General features: G+C 37.5%; 1 protein-coding gene and 1 long non-coding RNA gene across 2 annotated transcripts in view; both read left to right on the plus strand.

Moving 5' to 3' along the window:
• Window positions 1-18910, plus strand: part of LOC107747043 (autism susceptibility gene 2 protein-like) — a gene marked incomplete at its 3' end in the record, with an annotated part of 374875 nt that overhangs the window by 148300 nt on the left and 207665 nt on the right. The window contains exon 4 of the mRNA XM_016561457.1: window positions 3062-3163. Within this exon, the coding sequence (XP_016416943.1) occupies window positions 3062-3163 (102 nt within the window). The remainder of the gene's footprint in view (window positions 1-3061; window positions 3164-18910) is intronic.
• The window catches only part of LOC107747028 (uncharacterized), a 15501-nt gene continuing 2421 nt past the window's right edge, over window positions 5831-18910 (plus strand). Inside the window, exons 1-2 of the long non-coding RNA XR_001640754.1 lie at window positions 5831-5840; window positions 16597-16601. This is a non-coding gene — a long non-coding RNA (uncharacterized LOC107747028). The remainder of the gene's footprint in view (window positions 5841-16596; window positions 16602-18910) is intronic.

The raw sequence follows: 18910 nt of genomic DNA on the forward strand, positions 1-18910 counted from the left end.
TCACAAAGCCCGGAAAACAACGTTGTAGTCCAAACGAGCCGTTCGTTGTAGTTCTTGAAAAGGGATTTTTTTAAAAACAAAATATCTCCCTTTGGAGTGGACTTTGAGATTTGTAACTTTCTAGATCTTTTTTATGCCCAAACATACACACTACACACTGACTAAAATTAAAAAAGTGAAAAAGCATAATAGGACCCCTTTGAAATACATTTATATTTATCCATGTTTATTTGATTAGATTATTATTCATTCTGCTTTTATTATTTTATTTAATAATGTATTATTCAATTAGTTTATTTAATTGTATGTTGCCCTTTCTTTTTTTCTTCTTTTTTGTAGGAATGCTTTTAATATTATTTTCTCTTTTATATGTTTCTCTTGAACTTAAATGAGTAGAATGCCAATTGAAGTTGAGGGAAAAAGTGTGAAAACCATGAAAACCTGTGGTGCTGTTAATGCCATTACATCGAGTTATATGAAATATAAATTATGAACCACATTTTTACATGAGCTCTATCTCACAGAGTCCACCAAGTGATTCAAAGGAGGTTTCAGAGGATTATCAGCCAAATTTAATAAGTGCTGATCGACTGGTTTATACCAGCACTTTCCCGCTGTCTGCTTTTCTCATTTGGTGATGTGTCTCTCATCTGATATGCTTTATGAAGTCTAAATGAAGACAGAACAGTATTTGACCTTGACTGGGTGATGCACTTCCCTTGAGGTGGAAGTTTAGATGAAGTTAATGAGACAGCTTATTGAAAATGAGATGTAGATGCATATAAGAAAAGCAGTCATTTAGCGCACTGAGACACACACGCATAAAAATGCACCTAGATGACTTGTCTAACTTCTGCCTTTACAGTTGCTTGTCCTCCTTTTTGTCATTGCCAACTCTTGCTCTCTCTCTCTGAGCAGTGCGGGCCTCTTATCACGGTGGCCTGCTGGTAGAAGCAAGCGTCTCTGCCTGGAGTCAGTGAGCTCTCCCTCTGAGAGAGATCCTTTCACATAGCTAATGGCTACAGAAAAGGAACAGTTTCATTTTAATTATGTGCTTTACTCAAGGGCCCTCTTCCCCGCAGTCCCTTATCCCGCCTGTGCGCCTTTAACAACCCACAGCCTGCACCAGTGAAAAGAGATATTCTCCGACCCTCATCTTATTCCCTCCTCCCGTCCCGCCGCTTTTGTCAGGAGCTATCGCAAAGAATCTGTTTTTGTTCTCCTACGTGATGGGGAACTATGAAAGAGCGAGTGAGACAGGGAAAGAGGGAATGTCTGGGAGGGAAAGATAGGAAAAGAAATGAGCGGGCCGATCTATCTCTCCATCTCAGTAAACAACCCCCCAGTGCGCCGTGGCCTACTCTGCTTTTTCCATTAAGTGACACTGCAGTCATTTACTGCTCATCTCGACTCATAAAACGGGCTTTTTATGTGCTGAGAGATGAAGGCGGCGGGTTTTGGCAGGCCGAGGGGTGCGGAAACGGCCGACTGAATGGCGAACCTTCAGAAGACGTAAATCGTAGACCTTGACGACAGTTGCCGGGTCCCGGGAGTATGGCATTGTTCTCCAGACTTTACTGGGGCTCAGATGTTTTTGGATTTCATGTCCTCCTCCCGTTTTCCCCCTCGTCCTTCTCCTCCTCGCTCTGCTCTTGTTCTTTATGATTTCTAGTCTGCTGAAGGACACCTGCTGTGAATCTCTGGTTCTTGCATGGGGAGAGTGGCTTACCGAATGGAAATCGACTTTTGATGTGGTTCGGTTGGATTTTGTTTCTCTTTCTCAAAAGTTTGATATGAAGTCAGGCCTCAGTGGCTGAAATCATATGGATATCGGTGGCCAATGCCAAACAGGTTGTTGATGCCACAGAAAATGCATTTTTGAGCAATGCATTTCTCAATAAAGTTTTTTTGTTATTTATTTATTGTTTTTATTTTATAGAACAGTGGAGGAAATCACTTTCCCAAGAACAAAGCAGTTCCTTATATGTCAGGAGCTGTGCATTACTCTCTGTGCCAAAGCTCTAGCATATGAAACTTATTTTATTGGCAAAAGGAAATACATAAAATCAACATTACTGTATGTGGTGTCCTATTCTCAGTGCAAAAACATATGTTAGATTTAATTGTTTATCATTTATTAATTTTGAAACTTTGGCCAATGTATTTGTAGTGAAAGTGATGAAATTACCTGAAATGATGGTGACAGAATCTAGAGATGTCTGGATCCGAACCAGCTTCTCCCATATGATCGCTTATCTTAATGGCTATATTCACACAGCAGCAAAATATAGTTGGCAGTTATTCTGCTAATTTACATAGTAAGATCAATAAGATTTTATTTTTTATTTTTTTTAATACTCATTCAATTTATTTAAAAAGTGACAGTAAAGACATTTATAATGTTACGAAAGATTTTTTAACAAGGCTGCAAGTGTGTTCATTGAATTTTACTGATAGTTCAGCTGATGGAACATCTTTCTGAAAATAAGTAGCTTCCATAAAACAGTTTTTAAAGTTGTGAGTCATAAAAATTACGTGATATAGAACCTTTATACAGTGTGTGGTATTGTAAAAACTGTACATCTATCCTTCACAGCTTCATTTTCATCTGAGGTAAATTCAGTATGGTGTCTAACCTGACTAAAGTCTATTGTTGCTGAAAATTGAGATTTGCCATCACTGGAATCAATTAGGCCTTTTAAAATACATTAAAATAAAATTGTAATAATGTTTCACAGTATTACTGTTTTTCTATTTTTTTATCAAATAAATGCAGCTTTGGTGAGCATAACAGATTCCAAACTTTCGAACAGTAGTGTACATCCAATAGCTGCCATTTAACCAAGCTTCCATCGGTTTTGTGGTCTGGGCTCTATCCACATGTAATCTATTTAGTTGCATAGCTTTAGTAGATTATTGTATTCTGACCCTGAGAGCTTCAGTATTGTTTCTTCTCTGGCCTACGCTTTAGTAACAGTATGTTTAACGTCTTTTAGTGCCCTTTCTCTTCTTGCTGCATCTGACTGTGCGTTTTTTTTTTTTTTGTCTTTGTGTTTTCCAGCTGAAGCCGGGCCAGAACAACTGTAAAGACAGCGATAGCGAGAGCGTGAGTGGAGAATCCAAACCCTGCATCCGGAGCAGCTCCAGAGATAGACTGACAGACGTGAGTCCAATCAAATCTGTGCATCATTTGCCAAACTAACAAAAAACTACATTTAGTGCTTTTTTCTGTAATGATTATTTTTTTGGAAATGTGTTTTCCATGCCTGGAAGAGTCATTGAATTTTTATAATAAATATAGATTCAGTTAAGCTCTGCTTTAAAATATTCCATCTGCTCTTGTGTAGAGTAAAATTAACTTGCAAGTCACAATGAGGTCTGATTTGTTAGCAAATTGTTCCTTTGTGTTGTGAGAACCCTGCATTTATAATGGTCACAAATAATATGCAGAATTTATCACAACTGTCATTTAGTATAGAAGTTTGCTTGAATGTTTGAACAACCAGAAAATATATTGTTAACACCTGAGTTAAGGTTGGCTTGGTCCCCTACAATAACGGTCTTGACACATGATCATTATCAGTCAGTTGGTGGCTTTTCTTATCTGCCTCATTCTTAACGAGGTTCAATATTTAAACAGCGTTTTATAGTTTCTCTTATCCACTTCATTGGTCTAAAAACTGACAAGGCTCTGTGCCAACAAGAACAATAGGAGTGTTTTAAGAGCCGAACTCTTCTTGAGCTCAGTGTGTGTGCTTGTGTTGTCGGGGTGTGAGGCAGAGGAGCGCCGAGGCTGTCTGCACCCTCAGGCCTGCAGGCTCTGCTATGTGTTTGTGCTCGGGTGGTGATAAGAACATCCTATTTACTCAGCTGGAAGCTTCAGTGGAGACTTGGGCTGAAGCGCGACTGTGCTTATACACCGTAGAAGTGGAGACGACAGGAAGTAACACGGTGAAAAATGTACCAGTGACCATGGTTGGACATCAATGATGCACCGTAAAAACACAAAGCATGTATTTAAAGCACTGGAATTCCAAATCTACTATGTTAATATTGAAATATTAAAGTGAGATTATTTTATCTGCCATTTGTGTGTTAGCAGTTGCGTTCAATCTGTATATATACATAGATTAGATTAAAGGTTTTTAAAAACTCTGAATATTTACATATCCATTTGTCAAACTTTGCATTATGACAATAATTATCAGCTTATCAAAATTGTACTATCACACACTCTACACACATACAGTCATATATAATCCTCTTGAAGGAGCATTTGACCATGTAAAGGCAGTATATACCGTTTACATTGCACTGAAAGTCTTGTTTATGGATCTTATACACAGGCTCGTGTAGAAGTTCAGTCAGTCTGGCGCAGGCCCTCTTCAAACCTCAAGCCTTGGCTCCCGCAGTGGAGATGTGAGTCTGTGAGTGTGTGCCGGCGCTATCAGATATCGAGCATAATTAGAGCTGTCAGCTGGAGGGCGAGGCGAGTCGTCGGAACAGACACGGCAGAACGAGTTGAGCGCGACCGCTCCTGCGTGTAGCTATAGGATGCTTGGCCAGGCATGAAATTAAATAAGTAATTTGATGTTGACATCAGAAATTGAAATGATACCTGCAGCCCCTCGTCAGGGAAGAGAGAGAAGACTGAAGAGATAAAGCATGAGAGGGGGGCCAGGAGAAGGGAAAGGAGATAGTAAGAGAAGAAATGTAAGTGGAATGGGGGAAACAGAAAAAGTTAGAGATAAAACGCAAGATAGGGTTTGATTATCGGACAGGTAAAAACAACCCACAAAGAGATGCAGAATGTGTTGTGTGTGATGGGTTTTAACTTGAGTCTTAAAGGGATAGTTCACCCAAAAAAGAAAATTCTGTCATCATCTGCTCACCTTATGCTGTCCCAAACCCGCATGTTGTTATTCATCTGTGGAACACAAAAGTAGAATTTGTTTTAATCTGGATGCAGGTTAGATTTTTTTGGGTGAACTATCCTTTAAAATCTAAGATAAAAATTTAATTAAATTTAATAAAAAAATAAAGAACAATTTATTTATTAGTTATAAATAAAATAAGAACAATTTATTATTATTTATTATTATTATTATTATTATTATTACTACAGATAACTGTAGTGCCTCCGTTCAAGCGTCACACGTGAACTGATCGTCTTATCATATTTACTTAAAGCACGAAATAAACATGAATGAACCATCGTAGCATATTTTATTTAAACCATGGAAAGACGTCAATACACACAATTTTTTAAGTTTAAGTTCACAGTAGTTAATCTACTCTCCTGTATGATATGTTTGTCAGGCAAGATGTCAGATTCGCCGTTATGATTGGTCAGATCACCTGTCAGTCAAACTCTTTGTGAACGGTCAATTCTAACTTAAAAATTTGCAATAGAATAAGGTGAACATCTCTGATAGAATTTTATTACATTTTTTAATTTGACATGGAAAAAAGTGAGGCTGTGAGGGATTAAAGTGTAGTTTATTCAACGTCATTCTTTTTTTCCTTTTTTTTTATTCTTTAACTGACAAAACATTGGAAACTAGAAAAAACAGGATGATGACAATTACTTGATAACTTGAATCTTCCTGTTCTTCCCAGCCTCATTTGCATTCCCATCAAATTAATGTGCCAAGTTTTATTGGTAAGTGCATTTCTATGTTACTGAATATTTTGAAACCCTTGAGTATTCTAAACAGGAAGTGGTGAAAGGTGCTGGAGATACTTTTATTTTTTTCTTTCTTGCTTGAGCAGTTTCTCAGGGTCACACTCAAAGTAGAGCATCCCAGTCCTGAGGGGATGGTGGAAGCAGGTTATTCACAGTCACACCATAAAAAAGCCACTTCATACCAGCATAGAGGTACTAGATAACAGATATGGAGAGCAGGGCCTAAATTTTGGCACAGGACTGTGGGTATTGTGCGTAACCTTACTCATTCCCGCAAAGTTATGCAGGAAATTCCCGCAAACATTTATTCACTGTAGCATGAAGTTTGAATGAGTAAATAAATCCACACAGATGAACAGATCAAGTAATTTCAAAAACAGCATCAGTGATTAAGTGCTACTCACTCTTAATATAACATGCAGATGACTTTACATCAACACATCATGTTCGCGATACAAGACTTTCTCTCATAAGCTGTCTACATTACCAGCACACCGCTGGTGCGATGTAGATCGGTGCACGTTATACACTGTACAAGAGTTGATCTACCAGTGCAAAATTTATAAAGTTCAAAATTATGAATGAAACTTATTTGATAACCATTACCTATATCAATAGTCAAATGACTAAAACAGCCTTAAATAATGTAGAGTTGCCAAACGAAGATTTTTTTTAAAAAAGGGGTCATATGATGCAATTTCAAATTTTCCTTTCTCTTTGGAGTGTTAGAGAATCTAGAGTGTCACTGTGTGGGAAGATTTGCATAACACCGCCCAAATGTTCACGCAAAGAAAGAAGGCGTAACTTTTATTCTCGCTGTAGTATTGTTGTTGCCACCGCCGCCATGTCATGGAGACGCTCTGTGTTTCGTTGTGAAATCGAAACTACTTTGTTTGGCCTTCCAAAAGAGGACGATATCCGCTTCGTCATGCCAAGAGCTGATCCGTGCTGGTCGCTGAGGAAATACATCAACTTCGTGCTGTGGATTGCCGGATCGGCTTTCACTGTGGACGAAACGGAGTCCAGCCCAGCCTTCTTCGTCGAATCCGTCGGCCGCACCATTCTCAAGCCCTCCGGCCGTTCCTCACTCAAGCCCGCCGGCCTCCGCTCACTCAAGCCCGCCGTGTGTGACGCTGTGTGTTTCGTTGTGAAAGTGAAACTACTTTGTTTGGCCTTCAAAAAGAGGACACAACTAGATATCAGATATTAAGTTGTATTTACAACACTGTTCCAGAACAGTTTAACCCAAATATTTTGATGTGTCCAGCGCATTTTATAGAGGACTGTTTCCTGATCCTGGTAAACACATTGCATTACACCAAATACACAACATAATGTTCTTTTTAGCAACATCATATGACCCCTTTAAATCAACGACAGCAACACTTGCACTAACAAAAGATGATAACTTTTATTTGACAGATAATCACCTGGTTACACAACATGCATCTTAAGAGTGTAAAATATTAATACAGTGAACCAAACAACACAAAAGTATCAATCTAGCTGTATTTAGAAGTCAAGACCATTATCAGAATGAGTGCTTAAAGGAATAGTTCACCTAAAAATGAAAATTTTGTCATCATTTACTAGGGATGCACCGATACCGATACTGGTATCGGTATCGGGCCCGATACTGAGCTCCTGTACTCGTACTCGTACTCGTTAAAATGCCCCGATACCATCTGTACCCAATATTTAAAAAATTTACAAATGCAATAAAAATATCGGTATCGGTACTCGGTATCGGCAAGTACCAAAAATAGAAGTATCGGTATCGGGCGAGTACTGGAAAAAGTGGTATCGGTGCATCCCTATCATTTACTCACCCTCATGTCGATCCAATCCTGTATGAGTTTCTTTCTTATGTTGAACATAAAAGAAGATATTTTGAATAATTATGGTAATCAAACAGTTGATTGACTTCCATAGTATTTCTTTCCCTACTATGGAAGTCAATGGGGACCAACAACTGTTTGGTTCTTCAAAATATCTTCTTTTGTGTTCAACATACAGTTTTGGAACGACATGAGGGTGAGTAAATGATGACAACAATTTTCATTTTTGAGGCGAAATATTGCTTTAATTGCTTGAAAAGTGAAAATTTGGCCTGTTGGTGAGATTTAGAGAACAACACAATTTAATCTGCACTTTAGTTTCCACTGACTGCACTTTAGTTTTCCAGTTTAATTTTTAGTTAAATTCAATTCAAAGTTTAAATTCAAACTTCTTATAGACTATTGCGTAACAAAAATTACCTCACTGGACCATCTAGCATCTAAGTTGTGCGTTTTCAAATTTCTGTAATCAATATAAATATGATTGACCACATAATTGCATCCATTGTGAAAGCACAAATATGAGATTTTTTAAAAATATGTTTAAAATATGACCACTCCCCTCTCCATTTCCTTTCTTAAAGTAAAGAGTCTTTCCTAAAATGAAAATTCTGGCCCTAGAGAGTTTCTTTAAAGAGATTGTTTATTTTTTGACATATTTATCATTTATATATATTCATGATGGCATATGCACACCATTTTCATAAAAGTGAAGCAAAAACGAAGGGAAAGCTTGAGTTGGGGTTACGAGGAGTAATTCTAGCCCTCGTTATAGACTGTTTTGGCAGTGTGCTAATGATGTCTTCTCTCTCGTACTCCTTTCCACTGCACTGATGAAAAAAAACGAGAGAAACAGAGCCTGGTGTTGATCTACGCTTGACAGAGAGGAAGCTGGGGTCAAAAGAGGTCACTCAGGACATCTTGCTCACTTCCTCCCCCTTCTTTTGCTCTTTTCCTCACCCTCTTTCCTACCTCACCCTCTTTCCCCCCTCTCCCTCTCTCCCCCTGTCCCCATGCGCTGCCAGCTCATTAAGCTACAAATGGTGCATCAGCCTTGTTCTCGCCAGCGGTAACCCCAAACCTTGGATAAATTGGCAGGCTTGCTGTATTTGCTCCGAAGCCCCGGGTCCCCTTTCAGCCACGTTTGAAGCCAGCATGGCGGCACGGTTTCCCCAGGCAGGGTGGCTGGAGGCCAGGGCAAAGGGAAGAGGAGAGAAGGGGATGTGTGGTGGAGACGGGGCGAATCAAACACACATGTGTTTAGTCTCTGCGGCAGGAGTGAAATGCCATCATTATCCGGCTGCCTATCAAATAAATTGGCAATTACAGGGCGCCGGATTCCAGTAAACAGCACATTAATGCTTTTCTTTTGGTGTGTGTGTGTGTTTGCCAAGAGGGATAGGGGACGGACGCATCGTGCCCCCTGAGCATTTGCTGCCTTTGCCCACCCGTCACCATCTTGCTGATGAGAGACAAAGCTGGAGACGATAATGAGGTCAGTCCGAGCCGGGAACAAAACCAAACTAAAAGGCTTAAATATGACAGTTAATTTAACATCATCGTCACTGCAGTGTCCCTCCTATGGAGGGACCATCCTAAAGCGGCTCTTTAACTCTCATTACAGCCTGCTAATCTGATGCAGAGATGCACAGACAGACAGTAGAAAGAGACCGAGAGACTGAGAGAAAGCGATGACATTACCTGCTCTTTGGTCGCCATAGTGACAGTACTCTGGGATTTCTGGGTAACACATTTTATTGCTCATTCATCATTCAGTGCGTTCTTAAAGGAGGCAGAGCATTGAAATATTTACATTGAGTGTCAGGTGGCAGTTTGGCCTGTTTAGTGGTCTGTCATATGCGGGGGTGGGGTGTGTAGCGTATCAAGACGTGCTCTCGACACACACATACACACACATACACAAGAAATCTGCAGATTTTCAGAATTTCAGATTTGTGTTTTATTCAGAATTCAGATATAAATTCAAAATTATCATCCCAGCAGTGCTATTCAGAATAGAGCAGTCAAACCTGATTTTGAGTGTGAATAGAATCAGAAATCAGTTTCAGAATTTAGTCAGGATGCAGAACTCAGATCTCAATTCAGATTCATAATCTGAGCAGTTCTATTCATTATAGATAGATAATAGACAGACCTGATTTAGAGTCAGAAGGAACATAATCATAATTCAGTTTCAGAACTCAGTTTAGATACAGAGTTCAGATCTCAGTTCAGATTCATAATCTCAGCAGTTCTATTTATTATAGTTAGAGAATAGACAGGCCTGTTTTAGTGTCAGAAGGAACCGAATCAGAATTCTGATTCTGATTTCAATTTAGATACAGAGATCAGATCTCAATTCAGATTCATAATCTCATCAGTGCTTTTCATAATAGGTGAGGCAAACCGGATTGTAAGGGTGAATGAACAGATTCAGGGATACAGAATTTAGATATAGACTCAGATGAATAATTTTAGCAATGCTATTCATAATAGGTGAGAGAGACCCAATTTTGAGGTTGAAGAAACAGAATCAGGATTTAGAATTCACTTAGGATGCAGAATTCAGATAAAAATTCAGATTCATAATCTCAGCAGTGCTATTAATAATAGATTAGACAGATCTAATTTTAAGGTTGAAGGAACAGAAGCAGAATTCAGATTCAGAATAGTAAATTAAGTTTACAGGAATCCTCAGTACAAACATAACATTTTCATAAATGTATTATTGACAATTTTTATTACAATTTAACACAAAATCATAGAAATTGTCACATTTTCATTTTTTTTTAGATCTTAAACCTTAGAATTTTACAGAAATTGCATTTGTCTATCCACGTGAGAAACAATAATACTCACTACAAACGCATTGCAGCTAGTTTATTTATGCTTATGTTTCCAGTACTTCATCTAAATGTTCTCTAAATGCAATTTTATGAAAATCATTCTTTTTCCCGGTCTCTCGAGCATTCGCTTTGGAACTCTCTGAGTGGTTTGCGAGGATTTGTAGCCCCCTTGCCATTCTGCAGTGAACATATTTGAATCCAGCGTCGTGGTTAGTGGCTGTAGATTATTAGTTCTGCCTGTGCTGGGGGATTCTTTCGCTATGTGGTAAACCAATCTCCACCCTGTAATTACGGCCGCTGGAGCAGATTTATGTCATATAATATAGATGTTGTTCTTAATGATTACTGTTATTATTTGATTTCGCCAGGACGTGGAAAGAGTCCACAGCATTTTGCGGAGAGGTCATGTTTCTGCCGGAGCGTTTGACCTGCGGATATAGCTCTCTCGTGGCTGAAGTCAAAACAGATTACATTAGAGTCAAACTTTCTGCTCTCTGTTTGTCACAGATCCTCAAACCTCGCTGCTAATTTTGATTATTCTTCTACACAGTTGTTATAATGAGGTCAGGGGCCCTTACATGCTGAGAAATGCAGACCAATTTGCTCCGACATGGAAGTTGTAATTGCTCGCATCAATTATCTAGTAGTTCTTTTGCCGTCTCCATTCGTCACTCCCGTTCTCTCTCTCTTCTTCTCCCACTCGCTCTAATTTGAAATGTTCCTTATTAGAGACGAGCATTTAGATATAGCAGTTGCACCGCACCTATAATTAGCTGATTATCATGGCAGGAGTTAAAGTGTTTGAACAGGAGTTCGGAGTGTGTGTTTGTGCATTTGTGCTAGTGTGCCAGTATTTGAGGAATTGTAGTGAGGTTGTTTTTGCCTGTCAGTGTGTTTATAACTGTCAGTGCGTTGAGTGTGGAAAGGGATACAGAGTGTGTCTGAAGAACAGGAGTGGTTATGATTGCTTTATAGCTTAACAGCACTGCTCTAAATCAGCTGTCAGTCACTCTGACCCGAAACACGGCTGGTGACAGCACCTCAATAAACCTGCCACTCGTCCCTCTCTGCTTTGCTGTTATGCTTAAAACTGGTCAGCGCTGCACACACACACACACACACTTATATGGAAGGCACTCTCCCCTTTAGATACCACAGCAGAACGTTTTTACCCTCAACGTTCATACTTGTAAACATTTTAAAGTCATCCATATTAGGTTACTTAAGGACTATTTTAAGGACTGGGAATATACTAACTTTTTCAGAGTAAATTTAGTTGGTATAGGAAAAAACAACCTTACTACACTTCCTTGTTTATATTGTCGCAGAATGTAAACTGCATTATTGCATACACACATGTATACATATATACACACAATTTTATTCGCATACATTTAATACACTCACATAGAGTGTTATATGCTATATAGCAAATCTCAACTGCTAGATGTTTTATTTTGTAGCAAAATGTCAGCAAAAACAGCCTCTCTATAGTTTTAAATTGTTCTTGTTTAAAATGTATTATCGCGTAGCTCTATATATAAAGTTATATTACAGTATATCCGACTTTAGAGCCATACATTGTACGGTACATTCATTTAAAAACATATATACCATATAGAAAATCTCAGCTGTCTGATTTTTTTTATCAAAATGTAACTATATAATCGCCCAGTTCTTTATTATGAAGTTGGATGTATTATTAGAGACGACAATAATACATCCAACAATGCATCATTGTAAAATGTAAACTATATTTTTGCCCAGAACTAATCTGCAAAATGTGACTATAAGGCATGAAGATATTAAAATATTATAAACTTAAATGTCATGATTTTCTGTGAAGCTGCTTTGAAAATTGTTGTGACTGCTATACAAATACATTTGGCTCAACGTGATTGTCTTTTTAATGTAAGCATTTCAAAGGTCCAGGTGTGAGTCACAATTTACTTTGAATGATCAATTACAATCTGAATTTTGCTGTCGTAAATTACACAATTCAAATCAAAGTCTTCCTGAATAAAGCATCTTGGCCGCTAAGACATGTTTATAGTCTGTACATCTTCCTCAGTTCATCCACTGTTGGCAGGTGTGGGCTAAGTTGAACCTGAGAGTGTTTTTGTGTGAATGTGGCAGCAGATTTTGACACACAGTGACAGGGTGGTCTGCTTGCATCACAGCGTGTCTGTATTGGGCTGACATTATCTAACAGCTAACTGTCCATCATAGCCGATGGGGAGAGGGATAGCACAGATTAACATATCCACACATATAGACAGCACTTAACTACAAAACTCCGCATTTGAACAGTCAATAGCAAATACTTAAACTAATAACAAAACAGTAGCTGATTCAGAAGCTGGCTTGTGTAATAATAGTGGTATATTTATTTTATTTTTACTTTTACTTTTTTATTTTATTTTGTACATTTTCTAACTATTTTTATTTATTTATTTGGTTTAATTTTAATTGGTTTTTGGCCGGAGAGTAGTGATTAAACATAAAATGAAACTGAGACTTGATTCTGAATTTAAACTCACAGAACCTGACCTACAAGAGCTCCGTTGCTCAATGTGCAAGTTTTCGGTCAGTTTTATAGAAGTCAGATTTTTATTGTCTTGAAATGTTGTTCATCTGATTTTATTAGTTTGATTTGGTTAACAGAGTGTCTGGACCAGAGCCAGCTACCAGCGAAGTACCCTTGAATCCAGTCCATTTCAGCATCATCCAGTCATTCACCAGCTAACCTTGTTCCATTTTCTACAGATTCCTCTTCCTTTCACCCACAGACGGGGGGAGGAAGGGAGTGAGAGAGAAGCAGACAAAAAGTGCTGGCAGGGACTAGATTGTCTCTTTCTCTTTGTCATCTTTTCAGATCAGAGTGCATATTGTAGTGCCATTTAAATGCCCGTCTTTTCCTCATTTAATTTATTTATTTTTTTCTTTCGAATAGAGACGGATAGCTTGGAGGAATCTCTCTCTTGCTGTCATTCTCTCTCTGTCTCGCTTTAGTGTTAAGGTCAGTTCATCATAGTGAGTTGAATAAGTGGAGCCTGAGGGAATCTTAACAAAGGTCTTGTTCTGATTGGATAATGAAAGCACGGGGCCCAAGGAGCAAGAGAAATCGCTAGTTGCCATAGCAATAAGAGACCAACGTGGGTACCATATTCTACATGTGCGAGAATGCAGCAGAGAAAAAGAAAAGATTTTTGACTCGGAGCCTGTATAGGAAGCATGTCTGTGTCTTGGTTGTATGACATTCAGAGCTAACAGCATACGGGTGCAATGCGTCGTACCCCTCACCCTCTGCGGAGCGAGCATCACTTGAGTAAAGTTGTCAAATACATCGCTTTTACAGAAAATACCTTGGCTATGAGCTAAAATAAACTCAACCTTGCACACCAGGATACAGGCATCAGTCGCTTTCATAAACACCAGCACAAGCTCACTTCTCCTGGGCCTACAAATCACCATGACCTAGAACCTCTCTGTGTGTGTTTTCAACTGAGCTGCCACGACCCTATTCCCCAAGCCTGTGTTGTAAATATACCAGACTTCTTTCTCTTCCTGCAATTTTTTTCCCCCCTGCTTGTTTGGCTTCCTCAGAGGCGACTCGTGTTTTCACTCCTTAATGATCCTTCCTTATGATGGATCGAGACTTTCTTGCCCAAGCCAAGTAGCGCTTCCGTATCTTCAGCAGACCCAGGTGCTGATGGAAAGGCCTGTGTGAGGTTCTCCAGGGATGAGAGAAAGTGGGAAGAGAAGTTGGAAAGGTCTCATATTGTGAGGTTGTAGGCCTGGTTACTCTCCATTTCTTCTCATAGAGCATGGCCGAAACTTTCTCGCTGTTGTTCTGGAATCGCAACATTGACTTTTGGCCTCTATAGAATATTTTATGTAAAAAAGAAAAGGAAAAAAAAAACAGTGAGACATGATTTTACCATAGTTAAAGGGGTCCTATTATGCTTTTTCACTTTTTGAATTTCAGTCAGCGTGTAGTGTGTATGTTTGGGCATAAAAAAATCTACAAAGTTACAAATCTCAAAGTCCACTCCAAAGGGAGATATTTCGTTTTTTAAAAATCCATTTTCAAGAACTACAACGAACAGCTCGTTTGGACTAAAGCGTTGTTTTCTAGGTTCTGTGATGTCACAAAGCGGCCCATTAGAATATCATTCAAATAAATCCCGCCTACAGAAATTTGAATGGTTGGGGGGTGGGGAGGGGCGAGGTCGGGGTTAGAACGCTTGGTTGAGTGCATCAGACAAAACGACGATGAAGAAGAAGTGCTTCTGTAGTTTTTATATCACTGTATCTCTGAAGGAATCCGACTGTCTTTAGAAAATTTTGGATGTAATTTTCATTTCATCTTGCATGTAATGCCTGATAAATCTCTCCCGCTCTACAAGTGCCTCCTGCTGGCAGAGAATGAATTTGAATATATATGCCACCACAAATAGAGTAAAGTCTGTAGGAAACACTGCATCATGTTATAATGTTAGAATTAAAGAACAATAAACATAATACATATTACCGTTGCACTTTTCTGTACATAGTAAATGCAGTTATTTTTAAGCGGTTGTTGACATCATATCTAAAACGTGATTTAGCCCAAAAAAAAAACTAAACAACAATAACGTTACCACTCTAATATGTCTTGCAATATCTGTGCGTGCAAAGGTTCTGCACGATCCTCTTGTTCAATATTATCGGGGTCTGAATTCGGCTCAAATTGATATGGCAATATTGACACCATTCTTTATACTGGAGCAGACGGAACATGCTGCTTTGGCAAGGGGCGTGGCAGTACTGAAACACCGTCTAAGCTGTTCGCCAATCACAAGGCACTGGTACAGTTAACCAAGCACTACACATTTCGTTTTTCGGAAGGCGGGCCTTCATCAAACCCGGAACTAATCAAGCCGTTTGTGCCAGGCCGGGGAGAAAGGTATTGTAATAATGTAAATTATGTGAAAAAATTATGAATTTTTCGAACCACCAAGCATGAGAGCATGTTCTAGTACACCCCCAAAACAAAATCAAAACTTTGTAAAAGAGCATAATAGGACCCCTTTAAGTGATTATTTTTTTGATGCATTGTGTACTCCTAATAATCTTTTTAAACGTTTTTAGGGATACACTTTAAGGTCCCATTCTCACCATTAACAAACCATTAACTATGACTTTTGCCTCAATAAACTCCTAATTTGCTGCTTATTAATAGTTAGTAAGGTAGTTGTTAAATTTAGGTATTAGGTAGCATTAGGGATGTAAAATATGGTCATGCAGAATATGTGCTTTATAAGTTCTAGAAAACAGCCAATATGTTAATAATAGGCATGCTAATAAGCAACTAGTTAGTAATGATAATTGGTTCCTATACTAAAGTCTCACTATTTTTAGTAAGTAAAGAGTATGTTTTTAATTAACATATATAGTTCAAACAGTACAGCATGGTGCTAGAAATGTCAAGGTCATGAGTTTTCCAGGGAATGCATAATTAATAATAATAAAAACTAGTGCTGTCAAGCGATTAATCGCATCCAAAATAAAAGTTTATGTGTGTGTACTGTGTATATTTATTATGTATATATAAATACACACACATACCGTATATATTTTGAAAATATTTACATATATATACATTTATATATTTATATTCTTATATTTTATATTATATATAAATATATGAAGAGTTCATTTGCAAAAACAGATAACTCCGTTTTTAACAATTCTCAGGAATCATGCTTTTTCATTGTGCATTCCAATTAATCTCAATCAAATTGCAGTTGGGTTATTTTGATTAAGCTAAAAAAATAACTAAAAAAAAACAGCTAACTAACACAGTAAAACACAATAAAAACATGATAACATAATAAAAAACATGATTTTTGAAAATTAAAAATCTGTTTTTGCAAATAAACTCTTCATATTTAATATGTAAACATAGCATATTTTTCTTAAATATATACATGCATGTGTGTGTATTTATATATACATAATAAATATACACAGTATACACACATATATTATGTAAACAAAAACTTTTATTTTGGATGCGATTAATCACGATTAATCGTTTGACAGCACTAATAAAAATATATTAATAAATAAAATGTATAATTTGAATGCAATGTAGAGTATGTAACTTATGAAAACATCTGCTAATTATATACATTTGAATTTTGTATTAATAGGTTTTATGTATATAGTGTCTTTCCACAAGCTCAAGTTACTTTACAATTGTAAAAAAAAAGAAAAACAATAGATAGTAATAGATAGATAAAAACAATAGTGCGCACACACACACACTGTATATAATAACCTATTACGACATTTAAAAAAATAAAATGTACTTAATAAGGATTTGTTCACAACATCAATATTCACAAAACAATTTATCTCCTAAATTATGTGGTTCTGTTTAAGTTATATAATAGGGTATTTATTAGCTTTTAAAAGGTTCACTGTAAAAAAAACAAAAAAAAACAAATACAAATAAAAATTCTGTAAAAACCAGGGGTGTAACGATTAATTCGTTTTCTCGATGCATCGATTACAAACCCTGACGATGCATATGCATCGATCTTGAAACATGGCTTTTGAATCGATTTCGGACAGTAATCGATTTAAAAAGCTAAGAATCGAATGAATCGCGATTTCTATTGCAATTCAATGCTTTCAAAATATATACACATTAAATTACTACAAGCACGAATTAATTGAGACCTTGAACAGTGTTCGTGCACTCGCATCTCTCCTTCACACGCTGCACTATTTACCACCTGCAGTGACTGTCACAAGATTGCGCTCGCGCTCAGTTCGTCTCACTGATGCAGCTGATGTGTGATCTCTCCTTAGTACTCGTGGCCAGTAATGCTAAAGTGAAGTTGTTTTGCTTTTCTGTAGTTTTTCAATGGCTCTTGGTCATACCGACGACATTACCTGAGCAGTCGTAGGTTGCGCATTTATTGCATGGACGGAGCAAAAATGTAAGTCTCTAAAAGCATACACACAGTTCCATTGAATGATAAATGTGTTTTAACAATGTTGTTTAACCGAATGTACTAAGGAAACTGTTAAAATAACCACAGCATTAACAACAACCTTGAAATAAGAGCGCGAGGTTTATCTGATAATCAGATGCATGAGAGTAGCGTTCGTTGCTATAGCAAACAGACATCGGGTGCGTTTTCTTTCAGGATCATCATTCGCCCATGGAGAGGAAAAGTTAAATACGATAGAATTTTATTTTATGAAAATTAGATAAATAAGTTTTCGCACTGTAAGAGAAGTGATCTCGCGCTCATAGAACTTAAGACGTGCCAGGCTATATCTGCAGCTAATCTGAATAAAAAGCAGAATGAGCTGAAACATTAAGACAATGTAAGGGAAACAGGTCAATTTAGCTCAAAGGGAATCATTTAAGATTTTAAAGGGAACTCCACCAAGTGAAGTAAAGAGTAAAAGTTGCTAATATCTTTGATACTCAGTACAACTACAAAGTACTCAAAAAGATACTCAAGTACAGTAACTAATTACATTTACTCCAATACTTTACACCTCTGCCAATCAGATATTGCAGTCTGAATGCCCATTATCTCCACGCCCAGCCTTCCTGCTGTTTCGTCCTCCATGAGATTTTAATGTGTGAATGTGTCTGCTGGGCTACAGTGAGAAGGTATATCACTCGGCTCTGAACCATTAGACTGTATTTAAAGGGGCTTTTAACACACTGCAGGCGTCACAGTCACATTGTGCTCATTGGCGTTCGGTTAATGGACTGCGCTGTGTTTTTCAGTCACTCAGACCCAGATCAGAGAGTGTGTCTACTGAGAATAAAGCATAAAAGTCTTCATGACTTCATTCAAAGCACAGAACTATATAATCAAAGGAAATGAGTAAATAAAGAAAAAAATTTTTTTGACTTAGTTTTGTAAAAGACTAAAGATTAATAACAAGTCGCTAAGTTTTATTGCCTTCGTGATTTAGTGTAACAACCACATGTTTTCCTCCTCATATGCAAAAGAAGAAAAAAAACTTGAGATGGAATGAAAAAGTAAAGTAGTTACTGGTTTTTGATTTTCATCCAGCAGTCATTTTAATGACATGTCAGGCCACGCAGGTGGTTGGGGAAACATAAATTCTTGCTGGGTGTTCTGAATCCAGCCAAGGTTCCAGAACTATCTGTCACGGTTCTGTTGAGATTTATGCTTGAGTGGAAGAGGCTGCTATAAAGTATATGTTCTACTTTATTCTGTGCAGAAAATTGAAATAATTGTTAATAGTATATAAAACAATCATAAAATTGCCATTATGAAAAAATTATAGATTACAAATGATTGATTATTGTCCAGCAGTGTATTTGATTTCTAATAGCAAATTCAAAGTAAGAGATAAGAAAATAATTCCTTGTAAAAAAAATAAAAAATAAAATAATACATACATAGGCCTACATAAAATTATTGTATTTGACATTTCTGTCACTTCTGAAATGATGGCTACGCCCCTGGTGTGACAAAATGTTAGCCTATACATAA

The sequence above is a fragment of the Sinocyclocheilus rhinocerous genome, unplaced genomic scaffold (assembly GCF_001515625.1).
Source record: "Sinocyclocheilus rhinocerous isolate Xijiao unplaced genomic scaffold, SAMN03320098_v1.1 scaffold708, whole genome shotgun sequence".
Lineage (NCBI taxonomy): Eukaryota > Metazoa > Chordata > Actinopteri > Cypriniformes > Cyprinidae > Sinocyclocheilus > Sinocyclocheilus rhinocerous.